The 27,912-nt window shown below is 34.6% G+C and overlaps 1 protein-coding gene across 1 annotated transcript; it reads right to left on the bottom strand.

The window, feature by feature from the left end:
* Positions 1-72: 72 nt before the first annotated feature.
* On the bottom strand, positions 73-27,909 carry LOC132730055 (uncharacterized). Its single transcript, XM_060715903.1, has 11 exons — positions 27,774-27,909; positions 19,809-20,002; positions 18,988-19,076; positions 17,850-18,013; positions 14,870-15,001; positions 13,607-13,670; positions 6,339-7,672; positions 2,008-2,074; positions 760-962; positions 238-376; positions 73-128 (listed from the first exon to the last, which is right to left on the bottom strand). Exons 1-11 carry the CDS (start codon positions 27,813-27,815, stop codon positions 73-75), a joined length of 2,484 nt encoding a protein of 827 aa, XP_060571886.1. The 5' UTR covers positions 27,816-27,909.
* Between the last annotated feature and the right edge of the window lie 3 nt (positions 27,910-27,912).

The following is a 27,912-nucleotide window of genomic DNA, read 5'->3' on the forward strand; positions in this document are numbered from 1 at the left end:
AAGTAATTTGCGAGGGCAAATATTCCCATATTGCCACATTGTTTCAAATTTATTATAATACCACGCTACTTATCAAAGAGTGAGTCCAAAGGGCGACGCCTGGTTGATCCACATGAGCACTCCATTTTCTAATAATAATTGCACATAAGATTACTTAGGCAAGGTGTTAGCCCCCCCCCCCCAAAACCTGTACCCCACCCCCAAAGTTTCATAGAAAAAAAAACAAAGTATACAAACCTGGCTGTCGGACAGCAGAGGTATTTGGCTGGTGTGGGCTGGAATTATGGGATGGCTCCGTTGCCACGGTACCTGGCAACAACAAGGAAACCTTCTTCCCAGTGGAGGACGACTGGGAGGCGGGACTAGATGGGGTTAGCTGAAAAATAATGCGTAACTATAAAATATAGAGATCTAACTAGAAGGTTGTTGCCCACAATATACAGGTAGATCACAAACAACAATATACAGGTAGATCACAAAACTAAATACTGTGAAATCATTTTAATCCGGCAAAAGGCAATTTCGATTGGGTCATAAATTGTGGATTTCTTATCCTGTCTGATACGCAAGAGATATACTATGTAACTTAATTATTTCAGACACCAGCCGAATTCCGGCTATGACCACCAATGTTTAGTAAGCTAGCTGGATAATAATCCTCCTCACATAGAACAATCCTGGCCGTATTCGAACCCAACAACAGGTGAGGGCCTGAGACTTAAAGCCAACAATCTTTCACTAGCTGTAATATTTATATACCTTCCACACTCCCTGTGACGGAGCATTCCGTACTGGCGAGACCGATTTCTTTGCCGCAAGTGGCAACTTTTGCTTCATCTTCAACTCAAGCATATGCTGCTCAAGGTTTATTTCAGCCATTTCTGCGTCGGCAGCCTTGTTTGCAACCTCTCGTCTTTTCCGTCGCTTTCGTGAACTTCGGCTCTCCTTCACAGAAGACGTACCTTAATAAAATAAATTACAAGAACGTCATTAACTGGAAGCTTGGGGCAAGCAGTTTGCGAAATTATCAGTTGTCCTATTGCCCGAGACAACCGGTTTTTGGTCCGGACAACCAATTTTTAAAAGTTTACTTGTCCAATGGACAAGTAAAAATTTGCAAAAAAAATTCATCAAAATCTTAACGAATAGGGATAAAATTCAAGATATCAAATACAATTAGTTTGCCTACATTTATGACTGTTTCTCACTGAAGATAAGATTGCAGATTTGATCAATAATTGCTTGGAGATGTTCTGATGAAAAAATTCGGGCAACCAGATTTTCTTGAATTGGCGGCCCGAATGACAACAATTTTTAAACCCTAATTTCATAGACTGGGCAAGTACATGTATGCAGGTTTTCATAGGATTTAACTCAATACAGATTTAGTGCAGTACCTCTAGACGCTTGCAGAAATCTTGATCACAAAAATAGACAAATACCAATTTTCTTCCCTGATTTCTAGACTTTTTATTCATGATCATAATTATACAAATCGATTTAAAGAAATGAATTAGATGTCTTTACCTTGCCGATGGTCTTACCTATGGTATTTTTGTAAAGAGACTGGTTTAATAGTTTAACATGCTTAGACTGTTTTACATAATTAACTTAATTTACATAGACTGGTTTATAGTTTTACCTTATAATGATAATATGCTACAGACTGCTTTACAGGTTTACATTATTAACTTAATTTACATAGACTGGTTTATAGTTTTACCTTATAATGATAATATGCTACAGACTGCTTTACAGGTTTACATAATTAACTTAATTTACATAGACTGGTTTATAGTTTTACCTCATCATGGTAATATGCTACAGACTGCTTTACAGGTTTACATAATTATGGCAGTTACATAGACCGGTTTATAGTTTTACCTACGGTATTTTAAAGGAGACTGGTTTATAGTTGTGCCAATGGCATCATAACATAAACAGGTACTTTGACTGCTTTGAAAATTTTCTTTCTCAATTGAGACAGAGAATGGTTTAAAGATTTACCTGCAGTGTCTGGAGAAAATTGCTCGTCTGGAGATATGGTTTTTGTAGATTGCACATTACATGTATTCTGAAAATATAAATACAATACAAATATATAGCATGATCGCAATAAGTAGAACTTTAGGTAGGGACCTGATGGCACGTGCCTGACACATCATCATTTTGTTCAACACATATGAGCCCCGTAACGACAAAACCAACATAATGGGTTTGCAACCAACATGGATCCAGACCAGCCTGCTCATCCGCCCAGTCTGATCAGGATCCATGCTGTTCGCTTACAAACCCTATAACAAGTAGAGAAACTGATAGCGAACAACATGGATCCTGATCAAACTGTGCGGATGCGCAGGTTGGTCTGGATCCATGCTGGTCGCAAACCCATTATGTTGGTTTTTGTCGTGACATGGCTCATATACTCATTATAATTTTCAAATCCATCCATGAATATCAAAATCACTGGTCTGAGACACGTCCATCAGAGCATTTGTATAAAAATGTTTCTTTGAAGTCGAGAGTCTGACCTTGACCTCTGAGTTTCAGACCTTTATCTTGTGCATGACATATTGCCCTAAATGGCTTTAACATTCTATACCAAATTATCTTAAAATCCATTAACAAATGACAAAGCTACGAAACAAAGAAAGTATGAACAGAGACTGACGGAAGAATTACAGGAGAGACGGACGGAAGGATTACAGGACAGATGGACGCTACAAATCATATATGAGCCGTGTCACGACAAAACCAACATAGTGCGTTTGCGACCAACATGGATCCAGACCAGCCTGCTCATCCGCACAGTCTGACAGGATCCATGCTGTTCCCTTACAAACCCTATAACAAGTAGAGAAACTGATAGCGAACAGCATGGATCCTGATCAGACTGTGCGGGTGCGCAGGCTGGTCTGGATCCATGCTGGTAGCAAACCCGCTATGTTGGTTTTGACGTGATGCGGCTCATATAATTGCCTTCCCAATTTGAGGGGCATTAAAAAAAAAAACACCCACTGACATACATTTTCTGACTTGACAAATTAAAATACCTTTCACAGTATTTTAACCACAAATTATTGTGTTATATAAACTGCCACAGGTCATTTCGGTCACAAGTGTTAAAATTGACTATCTTAACATGTAAAGAAGTAGTTTAAACATATTTTGTTGACATACTGTAATATATATGTATTTAAAATTTAACATAGTCATGTCATGGTTGACATTTTGCATTCCTTTCTTAATTTTTTTTTTTTTTTGTCAGACATCGAAAAATATTTTCAGAGCCACTTGTCCCGGACGATTTGCTAAACTAAATCCAATGTGCAGGCTACATTTTTTTCTACTCGTCCTGCATTGAGTTCTCTTATATTCTACTAGTAGTAACGAGCTAATGAGTGGAATTTTCGATCTCTATTTGTAATATGACAAATCTAAGTAATTTTTTACGCAGTTTTTGGGCCGAAAAAGAGCCCCATATAATTTATATATTATAATAAAGTCAAACTAGAAATGTGTCATCATGCCACGGATGCCCCCGCATGCAGCCAAAATTTCAGATGGTGCTTTAATTATTTTTTTCATTTTAAGTTCAAAACCCTTAAAACTTTTCAATGTTAACACAAACCATTTTCATACAATGTTCAAGGCACTGAAATTATTCAGTCTAAACCTTTTAAAAATAGCATATTGCATATTTGTAGCCAAAATAATGGCTCAAAGTAAGAGTGCTGAAAGTGAAAGTTCAAAATTTTTCCAACATTCAGGAAAGATAAGTTTGTCTTAAATCATTGAACTACAACCAAATTCAAACTTAAACTGCTTATTCCTAAGATGTATCTATATTATTTTCAAAGTGAAAGGGACATAACTCTGCCAAAAAATCATCAAACCATGACCAAATTCCAACTTGACCTGCCCATTCCATTGACATATCCATATGTCAAATTTGAGTTGAATATGTAACACTGTTGGGTAGATAATGAACAGAAACTGTAAATTTCATATTATTTTCAAAGTGAAAGGGGCATTACTCTGCCAAAAATCATTAAACCATGACCAAATTCGAACTTGACCTGCCCATTCCATTGACATATCCATATGTCAAATTTAAGTTGAATATGTAACACTGTTGGGTAGATAATGAACAGAAACTGTAAATTTCATATTATTTTCAAAGTGAAAGGGGCTTTACTCTGCCAAAAATCATTGAACCATGACCAAACTCAAACTTGGCCTGGGCATTCCAGAAACATATCCATATGTCAAATTTGAGTTGAATGTGTTGTACCATTGGGGAGATAATAAACGGAAACTGAAAATTTCATATTACTTTCAAAGTGAAAGGGGCATAACTCTGCCAAAAATCATTGAACCATGACCAAATTTGAACTTGACCTGCACATTCCTTTGACACATACATATGTCAAGTTTGAGTTGAATGTGTTGTACCTTTGGGGAGATAATGAACGGAAACTGAAAATTTCATATTATTTTCAAAGTAAAAGGGGCATAACTCTGCCAAAAATCATCGAACCACGACCAAATTCAAACTTGACCTGTATTTTCTCATGACATATCCATATGTTAAATTTGAGTTGAATATGTGGTACCTTTGGGGAGATAATGAACGGAAACTGAAAATTTCATATTATTTTCAAAGTAAAAGGGGCATAACTCTGCCAAAAATCATCGAACCATGACCAAATTCGAACTTGACCTGTATTTTCTCATGACATATCCATATGTCAAGTTTGAGTTGAATGTGTTGTACCGTTGGGGAGAAAATGAACGGAAACTGAAATTTCATATTATTTTCAAAGTAAAAGGGGCATAACTCTGCCAAAAATCATCGAACCACGACCAAATTCGAACTTGACCTGTATTTTCTCATGACATATCCATATGTCAAATTTGAGTTGAATGTGTGCAACCGTTCTTAAGATAAGATAATGAACGGAAACTGATGATGACGGAATGACAGAAGGACGGAAGGACGGAAGGACGGAATGACGGAACAGGGTAACACTATATGCCCTGGCCATTACATGGCGGGGGCATAAAAAAATTTTTTTGTCACAATAATTGTTTAATGAAAATTCATAATAAATAGGTATCACCTTGGTGAAATAACAGTTTAAGTCCTTCTAAAGTAAACAGCAGTTAATCAGTTATTGCACTAAAGTGACAAGTTATTATCAAAATGACTTGAGACATGAGAAACCGTCATTTATACAGTAGAACTCCGATATGTGGAAGCTGAAGGGACTCATGCAAAACGATTAAATGACAAATTTTCAAGCCGTTGACATAAAATACAAGCAAGTTACAAAAGGTGTAATGAAAGCGATGGGCAAATAAAAGGAAAGGGCAATACAAAACAAGCTTATAAAGGAAACTAAATATTCGTACTGTCTATTACGTAAATTTGAATGATAACAAATAGTATATTTTTACACACAGGAACGCATATAAAGGCTGTTAGAACACACGGTCTTGTATTTAACACCATTGATCTGCAATTATCTTCGCTGCTAGAAAAGGTGTGATAAGTATCTCGAGATCAAAAGTGTCAAATCGGTGGGACAGAGACTTCGTTATGGTAAAATGTTCTCGAATTATTCCTTACGGACCAAGTAAAAACTTTGACATATCGAAAATATCAACACATAAAAATTTAACTCATATATTGGTAAATTAAATTATAAAGAATATAATGGGAAAAAAAATATCAAGACTTTCATTTTACTTGAATACATTATTAATCTAAGTTCGACACATAGAAGTTTTACTGTATATAATGATTCATTACAAATTCGACCCATCGAGAAAATCTACTTATCGAAGTTCAACACATAGAAGTTTTTACGGTACAATAAGGCATTACAGGTTTGACACATAGAAGTTCTACTGTACATATTGAGTAAATTACATACAAGTATGATCTCACAGTGTTAATTTTTTTTTTTAAAGGCCCATTATGCCTGAGAAATGCTTTTATTTTTTATTTCTAAAAATATTTTTATTTTTTGTGTATATTAATAGTTTAAAAAAAGTTCATTAGCCAGCTTTTTGGCAATTAGAAAAGTTTTAGTGACCGAGAATTTTGTATGGAAGTCAAAATACTACTATGTTTACATTTTGGTAAATTTATGATAAATAACTGAATAATTAGAGCTACTGTCCTCAGGTAGGAAGCATTTAAAATTTTCTTAAACCATTATTTAAACAGTATACTACTCATGGTTGCCCTTTCTAAAGAAATAAAAATATAATAATTTCTGAGGCATAATGTGCCTTTAAGGCTATATCATAATTATAAATGTAATACTTACAGCATTATTGATGATATCACTGTATGACATGGTGGCCGCAGGAAACTGACTAGAAATTGCGGGATGGCACCCACCGCCACAACCGGATAAATCCGGAAACTCCTCCTCGTCTTCAAAATGAAGGGTTATCTCCTCTGAAGCACCAACAGTTTCCTCATTTTCAGCAGTTACCTCCCCTGTTTTCTTCTTCCGTCGCCGTCGGCGACGCTTTTTCTTCTTCCCTTCTCCGTCGCCCTGATTGTTGTTATTATTATCACTTAGGGAATGACCTTTCCTATCAAGGTCAATATCTGATTTATTGCTATCACTGAAAAAGTTTTGACCTTTGACCTGCTGGGGCGCATGACCTTTGACCTGTCCACTCACATTAACCTGCGGATGACCTTTTAACTGTGACTTTTGATGGACACCATGATGACTTTTCATTTCAGTCTCTCCCGACTTTCGTTCATTTCCCAAATAGACACAATGAGAATTGGTCAAATGACCTTTATGTTCATTGACCTTTGAACTTCTCTGTGATACCTGACTAATTGTTGACACATTTGATATATGATTTTCTGCCTTTGGCAATTCTTTGACGGCAGCGCTATACAGAAACTTGACAGGTCCCGTTTCACTCTCACCATGTTGTTTTTGATATGCGTTTTCCGAATTAAATGCCGAGTCTTCAAGTTTTTTATCTGCCCGCTCCAAATCCTGCATAATTTCCGCGACATTAACGTTCACATTGCCAATCCTAGATGCCGACCTACTACTCTCTTTCACATACTTTTTAGCGGACGTAGTTCTATTTACAGTAACACTATTATCACAGATGGCCTGTTCACCTTGATCGGTTGCCGCGGCAACCAAGTTTTGTTTATGAGTCTGACTAGGGTTTGTTTGAGCAATACTTGCATAAGACCGCCTAAACGTAGGCTCTACACCACTATCATTTAAATAAGGCACCGAATTTACCGTACCATGCATAGTACTCGAACTTTCATTGTGACCCTGACCTTTGAACCCTGGGGCACCAGAATACACAGTATAAGCAGTAGATAACGAACCAGAGTTATTGGTCATGTGACTAAATTGGTTATCAGATACAGCCAGGCTGGCTACACAGATACCTTCAGTGAACTCGGTCGACGGATTGGTACCGTTGGAGACGGTGTTACGTCCTAGTAACATACCGTCCTCAGTGTCGATGTCGGACGCGCTCCGGTTCGATGAATGACGTGACCGTCTGCTGCCAGGTTTATGATGGTCTTTATAAGCCACTTGACCATTATTATACAAGGTGTTTGGTAATTCTTCCAATGTTGCGCTGGCGATGTGCTCCGGAAAATCTGAGAAGAAAAAAAAATACGGTCAAATCATTGATTTTTCCAAGGATTTAATTTTGCTTTTAAATCTGCAAAAAATACAATAATACCGTCAAATCATTGATTTTCTCGGAGGATTTAATTTTGCTTTTAAATCTGCAAAAAAATACAAAAATACCGTCAAATCAAAGATTTTTCCGAAGGATTTAATTTTGCTTTTAAATCTGCAAAAAATACAATAATACCGTCAAATCATTGATTTTCTCAAAGGATTTAATTTTGCTTTTAAATCTGCAAAAAAATACAAAAATACCGTCAAATCATTGATTTTCCCGAAGGATTTAATTTTGCTCTAATGTCCCAATTTTGAAAATTTTGCAAAAATAATATTAATGTCGGCCAAGTATTTTCCACAAGTTAACAGAAATAAAAGTTAAAATTTGGGAATACATTGTAATCTTAGTGCAATAACAGGTTAACTCCTATCAAATCATATAAGGAGTTTACCCATTTCTGTACTAAGATGAGAGAATTTAATCTATCCAAAAATTTCAACAAGTTGGCTTACAACCCTTTAAGAAAATCAACATTGTAGAAAAAATAAAATCTATTTTTTGTCGAAAAATAAACCTTATAAAAATACTAACGATGTATTTAATGATCTTCGTAGAAAAATAAACCTATCTTTTGTGAAAAATAAACTTATCTTTTGAGAAAAATAAACCTATGTAAAGAATATGGAACCATTAGGACCCTTGTAGAAAAATAAACCCATGTAACCAATTATTGCAATGTAGACAAGAAATTTAGCCAATGTTACCAATGATTCTTGAAGAAATACGGGTGTAATTATAACTATGTAACCAAAAGTTCTTGAAGAAAAATAAACCTACGTAAACAATATCACCTTTGAGGAAAAATAAACCTATCCTAAAAATAAACCTATCTCTTAACCAATATTCTTTGTTGAAAATAAACCTATGCTAAAAATATAAACAATGTTTTTGGTAGAAAAATAAACCTATGCTAAAAATATAACCAATGTTTCTGGTAGAAAAATAAACCTATGCTAAACATAACCAATGTTTCTGGTAGAAAAATAAACCTATGCAAAGATCCTTGTAGGAAAATAAACCTATGCAAAGATCCCTGTAGAAAAATAAATCTATGCAAAGATCCCTGTAGAAAAATAAACCTATGCAAAGATCCTTGTAGAAAAATAAACCTATGCAAAGATCCTTGTAGAAAAATAAACCTATGCAAAGATCCCTGTAGAAAAATAAACCTATGCAAAGATCCCTGTAGAAAAATAAACCTATGCAAAGATCCTTGTAGGAAAATAAACCTATGCAAAGATCCTTGTAGGAAAATAAACCTATGCAAAGATCCTTGTAGAAAAATAAACCTATGCAAAGATCCCTGTAGAAAAATAAACCTATGCAAAGATCCCTGTAGAAAAAATAAATCTATGCAAAGACACTTGTAGAAAAATAAACCTATGCAAAGATCCTTGTAGAAAATTATAACCTATGCAAAGATCCTTGTAGAAAATAAACCTATGCAAAGATCCCTGTAGAAAAATAAACCTATGCAAAGATCCCTGTAGAAAAATAAACCTATGCAAAGATCCCTGTAGAAAAATAAACCTATGCAAAGATCCTTGTAAAAATAAACCTATGCAAAGATCCCTGTAGAAAAAATAAACCTAAGCAAAGATCCCTGTAGAAAAATAAACCTATGCAAAGATCCTTGTAGAAAAATAAACCTATGCAAAGATCCCTGTAGAAAAATAAACCTATGCAAAGATCCCTGTAGAAAAATAAACCTATGAAAAGATCCCTGTAGGAAAATAAACCTAAACAAAGATCCTTGTAGGAAAATAAACCTATGCAAAGATCCCTGTAGATAATTAAACCTATGCAAAGATCCTGTAGAAAAAAATAAACCTATGCAAAGATCCTTGTAGAAAAATAAACCTATGCAAAGATCCTTGTAGAAAATAAACCTATGCAAAGATCCTTGTAGAAAAATAAACCTATGCAAAGATCCTTGTAAAACTAGAAATGTGTCATCATGCCACGGATGCCCCCGCATGCAGCCAAAATTTCAGATGTTATTATATTTAGTTCCAAATTTGTTTGCACAAATTATTGTTTTCATTTTAAGTTCAAAGCCCTTAAAACTTTTCAATGTTAACACAAACCATTTTCATACAATGTTCAAGGCACTGAAATTATTCAGTCTTATCCTTTTGAAAATAGCATATTTCATATTTGTAGCCAAAATAATGGCTACATACATTTCCACAAAAGTATGTCAGTGCTGAAACTGAAAGTTCAAAATTTTTTCCAATATTCAAGAAAGATAAGTTTGTCCAAAATCATTGAACCACGACCAAATTCAAACTTAAACTGTCTATTCCTAAGATGTATCTATATTATTTTCAAAGTGAAAGGGACATAACTCTGCCAAAAAATCATCGAACCATGACCAAATTCCAACTTGACCTGCCCATTCCTTTGACATATCCATATGTCAAATTTGAGTTGAATATGTAACACTGTTTGGTAGATAATGAACAGAAACTGTAAATTTCATATTTTTTTCAAAGTGAAAAGGGCATTACTCTGCCAAAAATTATTGAACCATGACCAAATTCGAACTTGACCTTGGCATTCCAAAAAAATATCCATATGTCAAATTTGAGTTGAATGTGTTGTACTGTTGGGGAGATAATAAACAGAAACTGAAAATTTCATATTATTTTCAAAGTAAAAGGAGCATAACTCTGCCAAAAATTTTCGAACCATGACCAAATTCAAACTTGACCTGTATTTTCTCATGACATATCCATATGACAAATTTGAGTTGAATGTGTTGTACCGTTGGGGAGATAATGAACAGAAACTGAAAATTTCATATTATTTTCAAAGTAAAAGGGGCATAACTCTGCCAAAAATCATCGAATCATGACCAAATTCGAACTTGACCTGTATTTTCTCATGACATATCCATATGTGAAATTTGAGTTGAATGTGTTGTACGGTTGGGGAGATAATGAACGGAAACTGAAAATTTCATATTATTTTCAAAGTAAAAGGGGCATAACTCTGCCAAAAATCGTTGAACCATGATAAAATTCGAACTTGACCTGTATTTTCTCATGACATATCCATATGTCAAATTTGAATTGAATGTGTTGTACCGTTGGGGAGATAATGAACGGAAACTGAAAATTTCATATTATTTTCAAAGTAAAAGGGGCATAACTCTGCCAAAAATCATCGAACCATGACCAAATTCGAACTTGACCTGTATTTTTTCATGACATATCCATATGTCAAATTTGAGTTGAATATGTGCAACCGTTACTAAGATAATGAACGGAAACTGATGATGACGGAATGACAGAATGACGGAATGACGGAAGGACGGAATGACGGAATGACGGAAGGACGGAATGACGGAAGGACGGAAGGACGGAACAGGGTAACACTATATGCCCCGGCCATTACATGGCGGGGGCATAAAAATAAACCTATGCAAAGTTCCTTGTAGAAAAATAAACCTATGCAAAGATCCTTGTAGAAAAATAAACCTATGCAAAGATCCCTGTAGAAAAATAAACCTATGCAAAGATCCTTGTAGAAAAATAAACCTATGCAAAGATCCTTGTAGAAAAATAAACCTATGCAAAACTACTTTATACCCTGATAAAATCCTGTATAATGTAAAGGAAAAAGATCTCCACTTTTAAATTATGAAACATTACACAACACATGTAGTTTAAATTTCTACTTTATAATCCTTTCAAACTGAAGAGCTTGTACTTTTTTTTATGACAGAAACTAGCCTTAGGCACGACTGTTAAATATCATCTGTATATTTATTTCACATTTAATTAATTTATGAACATATTTTGTTTTTGTCTAGCCTTTTTTTTTTTACATAATTATATGCTTCTGCATCCATTAAAAGTACATATCAAGAAATAATGTCAGATAAATAAACAAAAAAAAAAAACAAATAAATTTCAAACACAAAATTTTCGTCCAAGGTGTTTATAAATCATTTATTTGATTTGAACCATTATTAAAGTTATGCAAAAATTAATTTATATAATTTTTTTTTAACTTTTATTTTTTTAATTTTTTTTTAAAGAAGTAACTTTCACATTGGCTTTCAAAAACCCAAGTCTATAAATAGGTCTATCTATAATTAGGTGTGCATACAAAATTTGAGCCAACGCCATGACAAAACCAACATAGTGCGTTTGCAACCAGCATGGATCCAGACCAGCCTGGGCATCTGCACAGTCTGATCAGGATCCATGGTGTTTGCAATCAGTTTCTTAACTTATAATAGGGTTTGCAAGTGAACACTGCGCAGATTGGTCTGGATCCATGCTGTTTGCAAACGCACTATGTCGGTTTTGTCATGGCGTGGCTCAAATGTTTATTCATATTTGCATTATCAATTGCATAAACTTGTGCGGTGCCTCTCTCATGATTAACTGTTAGAAAATCAAAATTTCTCTAAACTACTAACAAGAACTAATCACACTTTCCATATGCATTTTTTTACTACCGTAAAATTCCTAATAAACGCCCCTCCCCTAATAAACGCCCCCCCCCCCATGCCTTTTGATAAGGAAAACGATCTACTCATCAGTTCAGAACTCATAATTAAAGCCATAATTTTATTCATATCATTCAGAATCCATTTTATTTTATAGTAAACACAAATATGTATAATATGAACTTTAAAACCTTAACACTTTTTAATGTTATTACCAACACTTGCTGATACTAAATGTATTTACAGTGATTTTGGATTTAGGAAAAACTGTGTTGTTATAATAGCCCCCCTTTTGGAAAATGTTTAGCCTCCAGGGGCGTTTAATAGGAATTTTACGGGAAATCTCAAAAAAATTCATTACGCTACTTGAATTTAAGGTGGACGCTAATTTTAGCTTTTACTGAAAACCGATTTTGTGCTATTTATAAACTGATTATCACTCTATCATTTGAGCCGCGCCATGACAAAACCAACAGAATGGGTTTGCGACCAGCATGGATCCAGACCAGAGCCTGCGCATCCGCGCAGTCTGATCAGGATCCATGCTGTTCGCTTACAAACCCTATAACCAATAGAGAAACTGATAGCAAACAGCATGGATCCTGATCAGACTGCGCGGATGCACAGGCTGGTCTGGATCCATGCTGGTTGCAAACCCATTATGTTGGTTTTGTCATGGCGCGGCTCATTTGTAGGTCACAGTTCAGATGTAAATATCTTTATTTCTAAGTCAAATTTTTTGGAATTTTTTTTTTATTTTTCACTTGAAAATGAAGCTAACCAATAGAACATAAATCAATTTGTTTTTTTTTTATAAAATAGGGCTTTAAAAATTGTTGGATCAACTCTTTGTATTTGTATTTTTCACTTATGGAATAAATAAAGTGTACTAAAGAAATTTGTTGGAAAAAAAAGGGAAACAGGGTCAAGGTAGCTCCAGATAGCCTTCGAAAAATTATCTTTATAGCTGTCAAGTTCTCTAAGAATTCTTAAAGATATATTATGCTCAGTCTTGATTAAAATATTTTTATCAGAGAAAATAATTAAAATCAATTAAATTTTTAATGAATATGTCTAATTTGAATAAAAAAAAGAAATAAACTACGTTTGGGAAGCTGGTCAATAAAAGTGACGCTCTCTATTCACAGAATTTTAAACAATACATATCTACTTTGTGTGAAGTCAAAGCATGTTTACTTTATACTTACTGAGTGTTTAAAATTATTTTTTTGTCCAATAGGATTGCAGTTTTTCAAATGAATCGTAACAGCTGTTTGCTATCAGTTTCTCTACTTGTTAATAGGGTTTGTAAGTGAACAGCATGGATCCTGATCAGACGCGGCTCATGATATCGCAAAAAATATAAGAAGATAAAAATACCTGTTTGAACAGATGAACTCTTGTAGCATATTTTCATGGTTCCATCACGGTTAGCTTCTGATTTCTAAAATATATATAGGAAAGAATTCACCAACTGTTGTAATCATTTTATTTTTTATTTCTTTAATTCAATTCCCAGTAAAGTCATTACTTGAAAGGTAAATTCACAACTTTTTCAAAAGCTGGAGGAAGAACATCCAATGCTATTCTGTAAACAATAATACAGGCTCAATTAGCCAACTATAAAAGTACATAAATGAGCCGTGTCATGACAAAACCAACATAATGGCTTTGCGACCAGCATGGATCCAGACCAGCCTGCGCATTAGCGCAGTCTGATCAGGATCCATGCTGTTCGCATACAAACTGTTTAACAAGTAGAGAAACGGATAGCGAACAGCATGGATCCTGATCAGACTGGTAGCAAAGCCATTATGTTGGTTTTGTCATGACGCGGCTCAAATAGTGAAAGGCTTTTGAGAAATGAAATCAAAAAGCATTTCGGAGGCATAATGGGCCATTAAATTTTTTTCAGGTTTTTTTTTTCATCAAAAATTGACAAAATTTAGATTTTGTTTTAATTGGTTTTATAACGCACCAACACAGTATAGGTCATATGGCGCTGAAACAAGGAAAGATGATCGAGGCTCACCTCTGGTGTAACAAACTTCAAAGCAACACCAGGGGTCAAAACCACTACCTTACCTGCTGGAGGTAAGAGATATGCATAGACTCCAGTAGTTCGAACCCCATTTACCTTGAAGGCAACTCCTCAGCCACGAGGGGAGGCATAAATCTATGCCATCAGGATCATGGAAGCTCCATATTGCCTACTGAAAATGTATCTATATAGCTGCAGCGTTTTTTCACCCCTGTACTTTGGGAATGGTGCCGGTACCAGACTGATTGGGAAAAAATGCGTTATTTTGGCTTAAATTGGGAACTTTTTTTTATGCATATTTTGTGATACAAATAAGATTAGTCATCATGAATAAAGATAGCTAACAGCTTCCACTGTCCAGGTAGAACTATTGAGTGATGACTTATGTTGGATTTAGATATTTCAGAGAAATCACTTGGCCTTGTGGAAATTTTGAACAGCCATTTTGGGAATTTAAACATTGGAAATAGGTAATTTTAATGTATATTTTCTCTTGGGAACAGTACCGTTTTAGGGTAGTAGTTATATAAAGTAAAAAAACACTGAGCTGTCAAGATCTCTAAAAATTCTTAGAAAATTAATGTGCTGCTTTAATAACCTACATGTTTAGTTTTCCACTGTTGATTGACAGGCTCCTTGAAGCCGTTCAGTAAATGGGTTGTTTCTATGAAATTATCACCAGAAAAGTTCTGCCTCGCACTGGAATATTCTTTCCCATCTCCAGACCCAGTCAGCTGAAAAAATATAAAATACAATTTAAATTGCATAAACTATGTATCACTTATATATTATTATATAACAGGCACCACATCATTACTGAGGTAGAACAGGGAAATATAGCATTTAGAAGGGAAAATATAGCATTTTGAGGGGAAAATATAGCATTTTTAGGGGAAAATTATTAGCATTTGTGGGGGGTTGGGGCGGAATATAGTATTTTTAGGAGAAAATATAGCATTTTTAGGGGAAAATATAACATTTTTATGGGAAAAGGTATATTAGCATTTTTAGGGAAAAAATAGCATTTTTAGGGGACAATATACCGGGTAGCATATTTAGGGGAAAATAAGGCATTTTTAGGGGAAATTATAGCATTTATAAGGGAAAATATCAGCATTTTTTTTGGGGGGGGGGGGGGGGGGAAATATACTTATTTTGGGCTAGGGAAAATTATTCTTTTAGCCTTTATTTGGCTGTAAAATATATGGAGGAAAAAAAATAAAAACCTGCACTGGCTGAACTTTGATATCAATACGGGTGTCAAATTATTTGACTAAATGTTTATTACTATTTAGCAATATAAAAAAAAAATCTCCTTATAAAGTTTGCTGGTATTTTAACTTCCTGGTTATATATTACATTTCTGATGGGTTGATTAAATCGGTTACAGTCCATGGCCCACTATTTTGAAGATAAAATATTCGGGTATTTGGAAATGATACAATAGTGTTTGTATAAGTGTATGTATACAATATCAGTCTCGAGGTTTAAAGTGGATTTGTCTACAATTGTCAAGTATTTCAAATATCGATTAAATACAATTGAAAAAAAACAGTATCAATTGTATTAATTGTTATCAAAATATTTCTTGAAAAACAATATCGTTGACAGAGTTGATAATGATTTACTATGAACATTTATACATTTGAGCCGCGTCATGACAAAACCAACATAATGGATTTGCGACCAGCATGGATCCAGACCAGCCTGCGCATCCGCGCAGTCTGATCAGGATTCATGCTGTTCGCTTACCAAGTCTATTACAAGTAGAGAAACTGATAGCGAACAGCATGGATCCTGATCAGACTGAGCGGATGCGCAGGCTGGTCTAGATCCATGCTGATCTAAAACCCATTATGTTGGTTTTGTCATGACGCGGCTCATTTATATTATAAGTTATTTAGATTGTTGACATGATATATAGCCCTGTATAAACGACTGTTTGTAAATAGCGGCTTGGGTATATTGTTTGTTTTATTGGGTTTTACGTCACATCGACACAGTGTAGGTTATATGGCAATGTTCCTGTTTCAATGTTGGAGAAAGACCTCAGGTGCCCTTCTGTGTGCATGAACGGGTACAAGTGGTCTAGTGATTTAATTGTACCTTAGTGATAGGCTCTTATTTTCAACATAATTTTGACCTATACAATGCCACAACATGCAGTCATTTCTCCTATTCTGTATAAAGACTATTCAAAGTTGAAATTTGATGATAAAAGTTCTAAATAGAATGTTATTCGGAACCTCCTCTGTATTCAGAGGTGGTATTTAACACAGGGTTTCACATTAATCATTGTTATATTCTTGTTAAGATTTGACAATTTGTTCACCCATTTATACATAATAATATAGCTCCTTTCAAAGATTGAGAGAATTTCACCCCCATCAAAGTAGTTGACGCATGCTACAAATTATACAACTATCGCAATCCACTTGTTGTATTAATATTAGGTTCACGGAGCACTTTATCAGCCTCCGCATCATTTCTTGGCAAGCTGCCAAGCAGTTAATCAGTACTAGTGCCAGCACTTCCCAGAGGAACGGATATTATTTCTGTACATGCCAGAGCAGGGCATCAGACACCTTTTGGGGACAGGTACCCATACCCTAAGGCAGGGGAATTTTGGGTCGTTTTAAGGCAAAATTCGAAATTTTATGTTATCATGTATTTTAGTGTATTTTTATCACATTTACTCATTACACTATTTCCTACCAGTTTGTAATTTTCCTACCATTGAAATCAATAGCTAGTATTAGACTAACAAATCAAACAAATTACTTTAAGTTGATCTATTTTAGAATTTGGAGGGGATTTTTTTCTGAGATAGGGGAAAAATACATATGATTTTGAGAGGGGAACGATACCCATATTCGGCCCCAAAAACGACCAAACGAGTGACCTGCAGAGCATTAAGAAAGTGAAGATGGCTGTAGTAAGGATTTTGTGATCAATCAACAAACTTTAGTCACCCGCACTGGCCGGGAATCAAACTCGTCCCCTGATTCATAGTCAAATACTCTACTACTTTAGCTAACCATTAAGCAACTTGAGCTAACCATTAAGCAACTTGAGCTAACCATTAAGCAGCCCTGACAATGTCCAAATTGTAATGCAGCAAAGTAAATGTTTAAAAAAATTCAGCAAAGTAATTGTTTAACAAATTCGGCAAAGTAAAGGTTTAACAAATTCAGCAAATTAAAGGTTTAACAAATTTAGCAAAGTATTGAAAGTAAAGGTTTAACAAATTCAGCAAAGTTAAGGTTTAAAAAATTCAGCAAAAATAAAGGTTTAACAAATTCAGCAAAGTGAAGGTTTAACACAAACAATTTGGCAAAATAAAGGTTTAACAAATTCAGCAAAGTACAGGTTTAACAAATTCAGCAAAGTACAGTTTTAACAAATTCGGCAAAGTAAAGGTTTAACAAATTCAGTTAAATAACGGTTTAACAAATCCAGCAAAGGTTAAACGAAACGGCAAAGTAAGTGTTTAACAAATTCAGCAAAGTTAAGATTTAACAAATTCGGCAAAGTCAAGGTTAAATAAATTCGGCAAAGTAAATGTTTAAAAAATTCTCTTACCTGAGAGGTATGTATAAATCCGTTCTGATATGTACCCCCGTCAAATGGCATACCGTTCGGTACGTTACCGTACGATTGCATCATGTCACCAATGGCCGTCGGGCCCCAACCGGATGTGGGAACGTAGCCTTTACCTGGGTGAGGGAATCGGTTCCGAGATATACCTGTAAAAATAGACAAAACAAGAGCTGGTTGAACCGGGTGATGCTCCCCGAATAGGTTTTGGACACTTGTCACACAGGAAGGTAATTACCTCTTGTAGTGTCAGAGTTATGTCACAGACAAAGTTCAAAGTGTAAAAACAACCCAAATGATACGCGCAACACGTCATATTGATGTGCTGATCATTTCTGTGAAAAAGTTGTAAAATCCGACTTCAAATAACGAAGTTATCGGCCGGACACGAATCAGGACGTACGTACGATGCCGGAAGAACTGAAAGACGGACGGACAACCCGGCGACTTTATGCTCCCCCGAAATTTTTTTAGGAGAGCATAAAAATGTAAAATCAGGATGTTTTGCCATGGTAATGCATTAATCGTCGCCTTAGAGCAGTAACGTAATAAGTGCTTCTAAATTTAGTACCAGTTAATCAGTTATTCAACTGAGGTGACTTTTTGTAATATTTTTTGGATTGAGGCTTTATAAAGGAAGAGTATTTGTTATTTTTCTTTCTTAACAAAATTTTAACCTATTGTTCGAACTTTGTTTCAGTTTAAAACTAAGTAGACCAATTAAAGTCTGTCCCACCATTGTTAACATTTCATTTTTCATATATTCATGAAAATGTTTGAAATATATTTAAAAGTAAAATATTGTGAGGTGAAAAATTAAAGCTAAATCACATATAGCAAGCGGCACTCACAATACAAGAAATATATCAAAAAGTGGTCATCATATGCAAAAACAGCCCATACTGCGTTAGTAACGCAGTAGAATTATGGTTATAAAATTCTGCCAAATCAGTCTTAAACCGCACATAACATGTAAAATGTAATTTGGATCTTGAATGTTTTTACTTTTCTTAAAATTTTAGTACATTTTTCTCAATATTGATTTTTCTTGAAATATTTTTGCTCATCTTGAAGTGTGCAGCTGTAAGTATAATAGTGAATTCATTTCTGTGATAAAACGTACCTGGCTGTATATGTTGAAACTGCTGCGACATATACAGTGCCTGTTGTGGCGTATATTTTCCTCTATGTCTTGGTCTTACACCACCAAATCTGAAACACATATAAAAGCAAATCTATGTATCAGTCTTACACAACCAAATCTGAAACACATATAAGAGCAAATCTATGTATCGGTCTTACACCACCAAATCTGAAACACACATAAGAGCAAATCTATGTATCAGTCTTACACCACAAAAACTGAAACACATATAAGAGCAAATCTGTCATGGTCTTACACCACCAAATCTGAAACACATATAAGAGCAAATCTATGTATCGGTCTTACACCACCAAATCTGAAACACATATAAGAGCAAATCTAAGTATCAGTCTTACACCACCAAATCTGAAACACACATAAGAGCAAATCTATGTATCAGTCTTACACCACCAAATCTGAAACACACATAAGAGCAAATCTATGTATCGGTCTTACACCACCAAATCTGAAACACATATAAGAGCAAATCTAAGTATCAGTCTTACACCACCAAATCTGAAACACACATAAGAGCAAATCTATGTATCGGTCTTACACCACCAAATCTGAAACACATATAAAAGCAAATCTATGTATCGGTCTTACACCACCAAATCTGAAACACATATGAAAACAAATGAATGACTGCCTAAATAAATGCAAACATAAAACAGTGATTTTTTTTCTCATTTAATTGGGAAGAGGCCTTAGGCTCTCAATTTTTAACAAAAAGGTAAGCTAATTTTAGCAACTCTCGTATCTAAATATAGAAAGTAGTATTTCTAAATAAAGTAACTTACCTTGGCTCTCCAGCATTAACAAAAGGATAGCATGTGGTAATATAACTTGGTAACCCGTTCACACCGGACTGATCTTTTCCGGGTCCAGGACCCAACAAGCCGTCTGTTAACGGACCTGATATACCTGGCATGCCGGAGAATTGCCGTGGAACGAATTCTTTCGCCTCAGGTGACAGCATGTTTGACAAACTCTCCTTAAATTAAAAGAATGAACAATATCTAAATAAGTACACAAACTCTCCTTAAATTAAAAGAATGAACAATATCTAAATAATGTAATATTCCTATTTAACGCCCCCGGGGGCTAAACATTTTCCAAATTGGGGCTATTTTTACAACACAGTTTTTCCTAAATCCAAAAATCACCGTAAATGCATTTAGTGTTAGCAAGTGTTGGTAATAACATTAGAAAGTGTTTAAAAGTTGATATTACAGTATACATATTTGTGCTTACTATAAAATTAAAAATGGATTCTGAATGATTTGAATAATATATAGTTTTTAATTATGAGTTCAGCTCTGATGAGTAGATTGTTTTCCTTATCAAAAGGCCTGGGGGGGGGGGGCTTTATTAGGGGAGGGTGTTTATTAGGAATTTTACGGTAAGTACACAAACTCATGAAGTGAACTGAAATCATTTAAAGATCTTCTAACTCAATTTTTTTTATGTTTTTATATCATAAAATAATTCTCAAATAAAGATTTATCAATATTGTAAGTTCCAATAAGCATTATTAAATTTTGTAAATATATTACCCACAGACACTTGGGGTTTGGAGCTCAAAACGCCTTTAAAATCCAAATAAAATGCATATTTGTCAATCCCAGCACATGTACTGATCATAATTTTTTTTATATATTTAAAAAATTAATATAAGCCATTTTGAAAAAATTCCAACTAGTCCACATTTCGGCTGTTGCGAATTTCCTCAAAATTAACTTTGTATCAAAAAAATCAAATAACAATTAATCAAAATTCACATGTTGTTATTGATAATTTGATTATTCTATCCTAAACAATGTAATCAATCAAGTAAAAGAGAATATGACTTCAACAGATAAAGAAGCTTGGGCTTTTCCTAGCCATTTTGGGAAAAAGGATTTAGTCCAGTTTGGGAAATTTGGCTTTGTAAGATCATCTAATTGCCGAAATCAATCAGTTTATCAACTTAACTTGGAGGAATCGGGAAATCAAAACTTTTTTTCATTATGTGCAATATAGACTCTTATCATTTACTCTTTAAGAAGTCTTCAGATCCTAATATTCATTACAGGAACTCCACTGAGGTTTAAAAGCCTAAAGCATAACATTTTAATTTTTCACATAGATAAACATGAGCACTTTAAACAGAAATATTAATAAAATATAACACAAGAAATACATTGAAAGTCATATGTTTGTGCTTTTCTCAGTCGGATTTGAGTGAAAAGCGTTTAAACGCTTTTCAATTTTGGGTCATTTTTCACTATTATAATAATTATTCAAGAAAACACAGAGCGAGCTAATGATCTGAAATTTTGCTCATAAGTTATTAGTATAGATCTACATCAAATGAAGTATTAATCTCAAAAAATTATTTCCAGTCCCGTCATGTCAAACAACCTCAGTGGAGTCCCTTTAAATATTTTAAAATTTATTTAAAACAGCTGATGTTTAATTCTTTTTCTTGCATATAACAAATTAATGATATTACAAAAAGAAGTTACGAAACTAATTATTTCTTTTAGCACTTTTTTGTAATAGTAGCGTATGAATTTACAACCTCATGTAACCATGACGTCACCCTAAAGACACAATTCATTCATAAAAGGCGCGTGGGAATGACGTCATTTAAAACACACGATTTGTCTTACATGGTGGGTGTAAGTCAGGTTTTTCTAGCATGGTTTAAAACCGTAGATAATCCTGTCTGATATGCAAGAAAATTAATTCTAACACCACTGCCCTATCACAGTATCAAACAGATAGGGCAAGCATTGGTGCATTGAAGTTACACGATCAGGGTTTTTTTCCCAGGAATTTGGGAACATGGCCCATGGAATTGGGAATTTCAGCGATGTTTTGTTAAAATTTGGGACTTTAATTTTGCAGTGATTAAATGAATGCAAAGAATCACTTCTTCAAACATTTAAAATATGATAAACAAGATCAACAAGGAAAGGCGGCGTTCAATGAACGCAACCCCCATATGACCCAGCAACAAGAACCAATGGGAAGGAGCCCAGGCGGACCCCAAACATAAAAAGGACAGGGCAAAGACAGGTTAATCATTAAATGATAAATAATTTGTAACTGATTAGGAATTCAAAGAAAATAATAATAGGCCCACAAAGGGGAACAATTACAGTGATGAAGCCCTTATTTTCAAAGATTTTAGAATTTGTTGTCCAATATTTTTATTTTGTAACTTGCAATTTGGAAATTTTTCCTGTGAATTGGGAAAATACTATACTATTTTCAATTGGGAATATGACCGAAAATCGGCTATAAAATAAGCCAAAAAAATCACTGGACGATATATGCACACCATAAAATAGAATGCTAACACCTCAGCCCGCATAGCTCAATCGGTTAGAGCGCGAGACTTGTAATCTCGACATTGTGGGTTCGATTCCCGGACTGGCCAACTAAAATAACCAATCAGTCTTTCGGATGAGACTTTAAATCGAGGTCCCGTGTATGGGTGCTTAAACACTTGGCACGCTAAAGAACCAGGAGAAGCTTCTGGAATTGGGGCATCTTTCTGTATCTGTAATTGCACTATCCTCCAAAAATCTAACATGACTAATACTCTTCTGGAGGACTCGCCCATATGGGCAACCGGTGGCGAGTATAAATAAACGCAAATACACACACATATGACTTCATAATGTATCATGTCTATAAACAAAATGATGTCAAGAAAATTACTCCTATGTTCAATGTAGTTCAACATTTATTTATCAATCCTCATTTTTATTAGCATGTTTAAGAATGAAAATAGATATAAAAGATTTTTCATTTAATGTACACACTGGTTACCCTGAGGCATTTATATGGTTTCAATGCAGGTGGTTTTAAAAACTTTATATAATTTTGAATATGAGCCATGTCACGACAAAACCAACATAATGGGTTTGCGACCAGCATGGATCCAGACCAGCCTGCGCATCCGTGCAGTCTGATCAGGATCAATGCTGTTCGCTATCAGTTTCTCTACTTTTTATAGGGTCTGTAGGCGAACAGCATGGATCCTGATCAGACTGCGCGGATGCTCAGGCTGGTCTGGATCCATGCTGGTCGCAAACCCATTATGTCGGTTTCGTCATGACGCGGCTCATATATTGATTAAGTTTACGAGATGTAGGCCACAAATTAAATGCAAACCTTCTTTATTTTTACTTCAAATTACATGTTGTTGTTTTTTTCAATGGGGGTAACTAGCAGGGGACTGGGGGTGGGAGTAATCACTTGGGAGGTTGATGGGTGGTTGGTTTGAAAACAATAAAATTAAGTAAGGTAATAATTATGAAATAACATTTTAATTTTCATTTTATCATTTTAATTTAATTGACTTATCTATTTTTATTTTGACATGTGTGCATTCATGTGTATGAAGGAAGGAAGGAAGGAAGGAAGGAAGGATGGAAGGAAGGAAGGAAGGAAGGAAGGAAGGAAGGAAGGAAGGAAGGAAGGAAGGAAGGAAGGAAAGGAAGGAAGGAAGGAAGGAAGGAAGGAAGGAAGGAAGGAAGGAAGGAAGGAAGGAAGGAAGGAAGGAAGGAAGGAAGGAAGGAAGGAAGGAAGGAAGGAAGGAAGGAAGGAAGGAAGGAAGGAAGGAAGGAAAGGAAGGAAGGAAGGAAGGAAGGAAGGAGGGAGGGAGGGAGGGAGGGAGGGAGGGAGGGAGGGAGGGAGGGAGGAGGAGGGAGGGAGGGAAGGAAGGAAGGAAGGAAGGAAGGAAGGAAGGAAGGAAGGAAGGAAGGAAGGAAGGAAGGAAGAAGGAAGGAAGGAAGGAAGGAGGAAGGAAGGAAGGAAGGAAGGAAGGAAGGAAGGAAGGAAGGAAGGAAGGAAAGGAAGGAAGGAAAGGAAGGAAGGAAGGAAGGAATGTTGTTTTTTAAATGATCAGAATTTAAGAAATTTAACTAAATGGCCTCACTTTACTTCCTCATTTTTTAAAAGAACTTCCTTCTTTCTGGTGACACTGACGTTCCTTCAGACATTATAAGTTTTACCCTTAACCTGTTCAGGGACAATGGGTTCTAGCATAATAGGGGCACGACCATGTTTCTTCACATGACACCAGTACTGGTTGGTTCCAGGAAGCGGACTCGAAAGTGATCAATATAAGTTGCAGGAACTTGTATCCAACATGCAATCAAGCTTAAATAAATATGTTTAAAACCAATTCAGGGCTCACGCTGTCGGTCGCCATAGTCGCCATTTGCGATTATTTTACAAGATTGGCGATTATTTTTGCATTTTGGCTACAAAATCTGGCGATTATATTTTACTTCCAACAGTGTTTATATAAGGTGTAAAAATCGATAATGAATGCAGTAGACCCAATTAACACCAGCGGGTGGGTGCATTTAATTGAGTGTCAACTTTTTACCGGTCACGTGCTGCTTACTATATTGCCCGAGGTGATAAATACATGCGAGATGTATAATTGTATAAGTACTTTAAAGATATTGTCCAGCATTTATAATAGCCATCAATATCCGTCAATTAGCCACAAAAAATCGTTTTAAATTGATAAACTGGATATTGACTTACCCAAAATTTACCGTGAATTCCAGTAATTGCAAATTTTTAATTTTTTTGTTTTAAGCTACTTGACTAAAATCGCCAGTGGAAAACAATGGTAAAATATTTAAAAAGTATTAAATTCCAAACATTTATTTGCACAACAACCAAATTTGTGAATATTTCTTCAGAAAACAGGAAAAATCCGATTGTCACATATTTTCGCGACACGATAATTTTGATATTTATTTAAAGGTGAAATAAGCTATGTTCTGTTTAAAAAATCTTTACTACTATGGCAGAAAATTTGTATTACATTGTTGATGATGATATTTTTCAGGTAAATTATTCAGAAAAAAGGCTGCATGAATGAGTTTGCAAACTTGTGTTGTTTCTATAGGCTAATATGACCTCGATCTACTCCAGTTCTGTGTGAAATGTGGAAATTGACAGTGGTTATAGCTGACAAAATTTGATTAGAACAAACAAAAAAAGTTGTCTGATAACAGCATTATGTAAAGTTATAATGTATCTTTAATATTATTGTTATACAGTAATTATACTAATTATAACGTTTTTATTCTGTTCTATAATAACAATTAAAGTTGTGGTTCTATTTAAAAAAAGGTAGTTATCAATATACACAAATGTATCAGTTTATTTGAGAATCCTTATAAAACTGAAAGATATAAATGTAATGTTTATTTAATCAACTGCTTATGTTGTTAATCGCTAATTCGTGAATAGTCCGCTGAACGTTTGGCTATTATTTTTTTAAGTTAAAATTATTGGCTATTATTTTATTTGAGCCAGTGTGAGCCCTGCAATTTATTTAATTTGTGTAATGGATAGTCCTAGCTTTGAAATAGGAATATTAATAATAATATTTCTACTTAAAGGAACTCCACTGAGGTCTAATAGCCTAAAATATATTCTTAAAATACTTAAATCAAAAGGTACACTTAAATGAAACCAAGCAATAGATGATATAAATATACACGGTATTAAATAGATAATCGATTTCTATGAGAATTTTAGCTGATTTGAGTGAAAAGCATTGCAACAGTTCTTATTTTTTTGGGCCAATTTGACCAATAAAATTGAGTATTTCTGTTTTAAATTCTTTCTTAAAATACTTAAATCAACTGGTACACTTAAATGAAACCAAGCAATAGATGATATAAAATATACACGGTATCAAATTGATAATCAAATTTTCTATGAGAATTTTAGTGATTTGAGTGAAAAGCATTGCAACGAATCATGTTTTTTTTTGGGCCAATTTGACCACATTAAAATGGAGTATTTTGTGAAGCGAAGTGGAGCGATTGAATTTGAAATTTTGTACACAAGTTATTGGTCTAGACATAGTATTACATCTAGTTATACAAAAATCTTGAAAAAAAAAAATTTCGGTCCCTTCACGTCAAAAAAACCTCAGTGGAGTTCCTTTAATGCTAAAGGCTTCCAATGTTGAGCTTATAGTTATACAGAGCCCAATCAGAATGTCCTAGTGGCAGGTAAGGCCCCCACGGTTACACGGTTAAACGGATCCGTTTCGATTTTCATTCGTAAAGGTTTACGAAATTTTTTACCATTTAATCAAAATGACCATATTGTCTTAAAAAAAATATTAATCATTGCCTGTCATCATGGATGTTATCAATTCATATTGGTTTATTCCAAAGTAAAAAACGGAAAATAGGTGGTTACAATCCTCCACACAGCATCATCATGCAATAATCGCATGTGATATAATACATTCTTGGTAAAGTGGATTTACCTTTGATGCTCAAAAGATTGAAATGGGGATACAATGCCGAGAATGTGTGCCAACTCAATCGTGATGAGCCCTGAACGCTATTTATTTGTACATGCAGGGCCGGCAAAATCTGATTTTGACTTACTTGTCTGTTATTATGTGAAGCATTTTTAACTTGTCCGTATGATATTTACATTTATTTATTCTTCACAATTTTCACTTGTCCGTACAGGCTGTGCGACAACCTGGGGAATACTGACAATTGATAGGACACGTTTTCTGTTCATTTCGTACTCATTAACATTCATAAACATAAATAAACATTGGTAAATAAAAAAATTTTCAGCAAAGTTTTCCCTTCCTTTTGAAAAAAATGGTTTAAATTTTTTAGTTAATTGATGATCACTCTTAATTTTAAAAGAGAATCAGAGAGTTTCACGGAGATTTTTTTAAAATCAAGCCGTTTTTAAGCACTTTTTCAAGGACGATTCCTTAATTCAAGCACTTTCCAAGACAGAGATCGTTTTCAAGTACTTTTTAAGACCTGTGCAAACCCTGCATTATGATTATCTAGATTAAAGTCATACATATCTGTCGTGATGACATATGTACTGTAGTGAGGTCAATTCAGAAGAACTAACTTAACTGTGTATAATTTTCCATACATGTATCTACCTTTTAAAATTGTGAAATATCTGAATGATAAATTGTTCAAAACATGTCCGGTTGATGGTCCCTGACCAGTATTGAGATGTATGTACTTTTATGTTTTTTTATCTTTGACCAAGAATCAAAATATCTAAGAATTTAGCTTTGGCCATGCAGTGTATGAAATTTGGATTTGAATCCACTAGGCTGGTCGGACTACCAGATTGGTATATTAACTATCCCAAAAGACATTTCACTATCATGATTCATTTGTTCAAAACAGTTGTTGATATTGCCTCTGAAAATATGGTAGCCTGGTCGGGCTTGTTACTGTGAAAAGTTGGTGGTCCGTAGAGAGAAATTTAGGTAGTCAGGGGCTATTGGAATACTGCTAATTTAGAACACTGTTTGGCATGCCATGCCACTTTGTCTATCTGTTTTCTATTGAGTCAAACCCTTGCTTGGGATCTTTTTCTTGTATTTTTGTAAATGTTAACTCTGCAAGATCTGTAATTAACTTAAACAGAATGTAAATAAAAAAATCTAAGTCATTACACAGTTCAATTTACCAAATAGTACAGAATTTTTTTTCTGTACCCTTGACCGCTGACATACTTTAAAGTTTACGGCAAGCAGGAAATAATTTTAAGTATGCATTATCTGTGAGTGACATAGAATAAAACGACAACAACAAAAAAACACTTATAATTTGACAGTTGACGAACTGCCCCAAACAGACAATATCAAAACGAAAAGACAGTCGTGTTGTTTCTAAGGATAATTATCGAAAAAGGCGACATAATGGCCTCTCAAATGTTAATTTATAACCAACCATTTCTCCAACTTGTTGATTGGAAGGCTGTACGTTTGCCATCGGCCTCCCAAAGCTATGAAAACTTGAAAGAATATCCAATTAATCTATCTAAAACGTCCTACGTTGCTTTGGTCAGCCATTACAGGAAATACACACA

This window comes from Ruditapes philippinarum, unplaced genomic scaffold, assembly GCF_026571515.1.
Source record: "Ruditapes philippinarum isolate M1 unplaced genomic scaffold, ASM2657151v2 ctg5850_1_1_1_1, whole genome shotgun sequence".
NCBI lineage: Eukaryota > Metazoa > Mollusca > Bivalvia > Venerida > Veneridae > Ruditapes > Ruditapes philippinarum.

Bases quoted from the DNA above. Each gene is read 5' to 3' on its own strand.
- LOC132730055 (XM_060715903.1), bottom strand. From the start codon at position 27,815: ATGGCAAACGTACAGCCTTCCAATCAACAAGTTGGAGAAATG. The intron at 7,673-13,606 runs GTATTTTTATCT...TTTTCTTCTCAG, and splicing joins GAGTTCATCTGTTCAAACAG to ATTTTCCGGAGCACATCGCC. The intron at 2,075-6,338 runs GTAAGTATTACA...TTATATTTTCAG, and splicing joins GTGATATCATCAATAATGCT to AATACATGTAATGTGCAATC.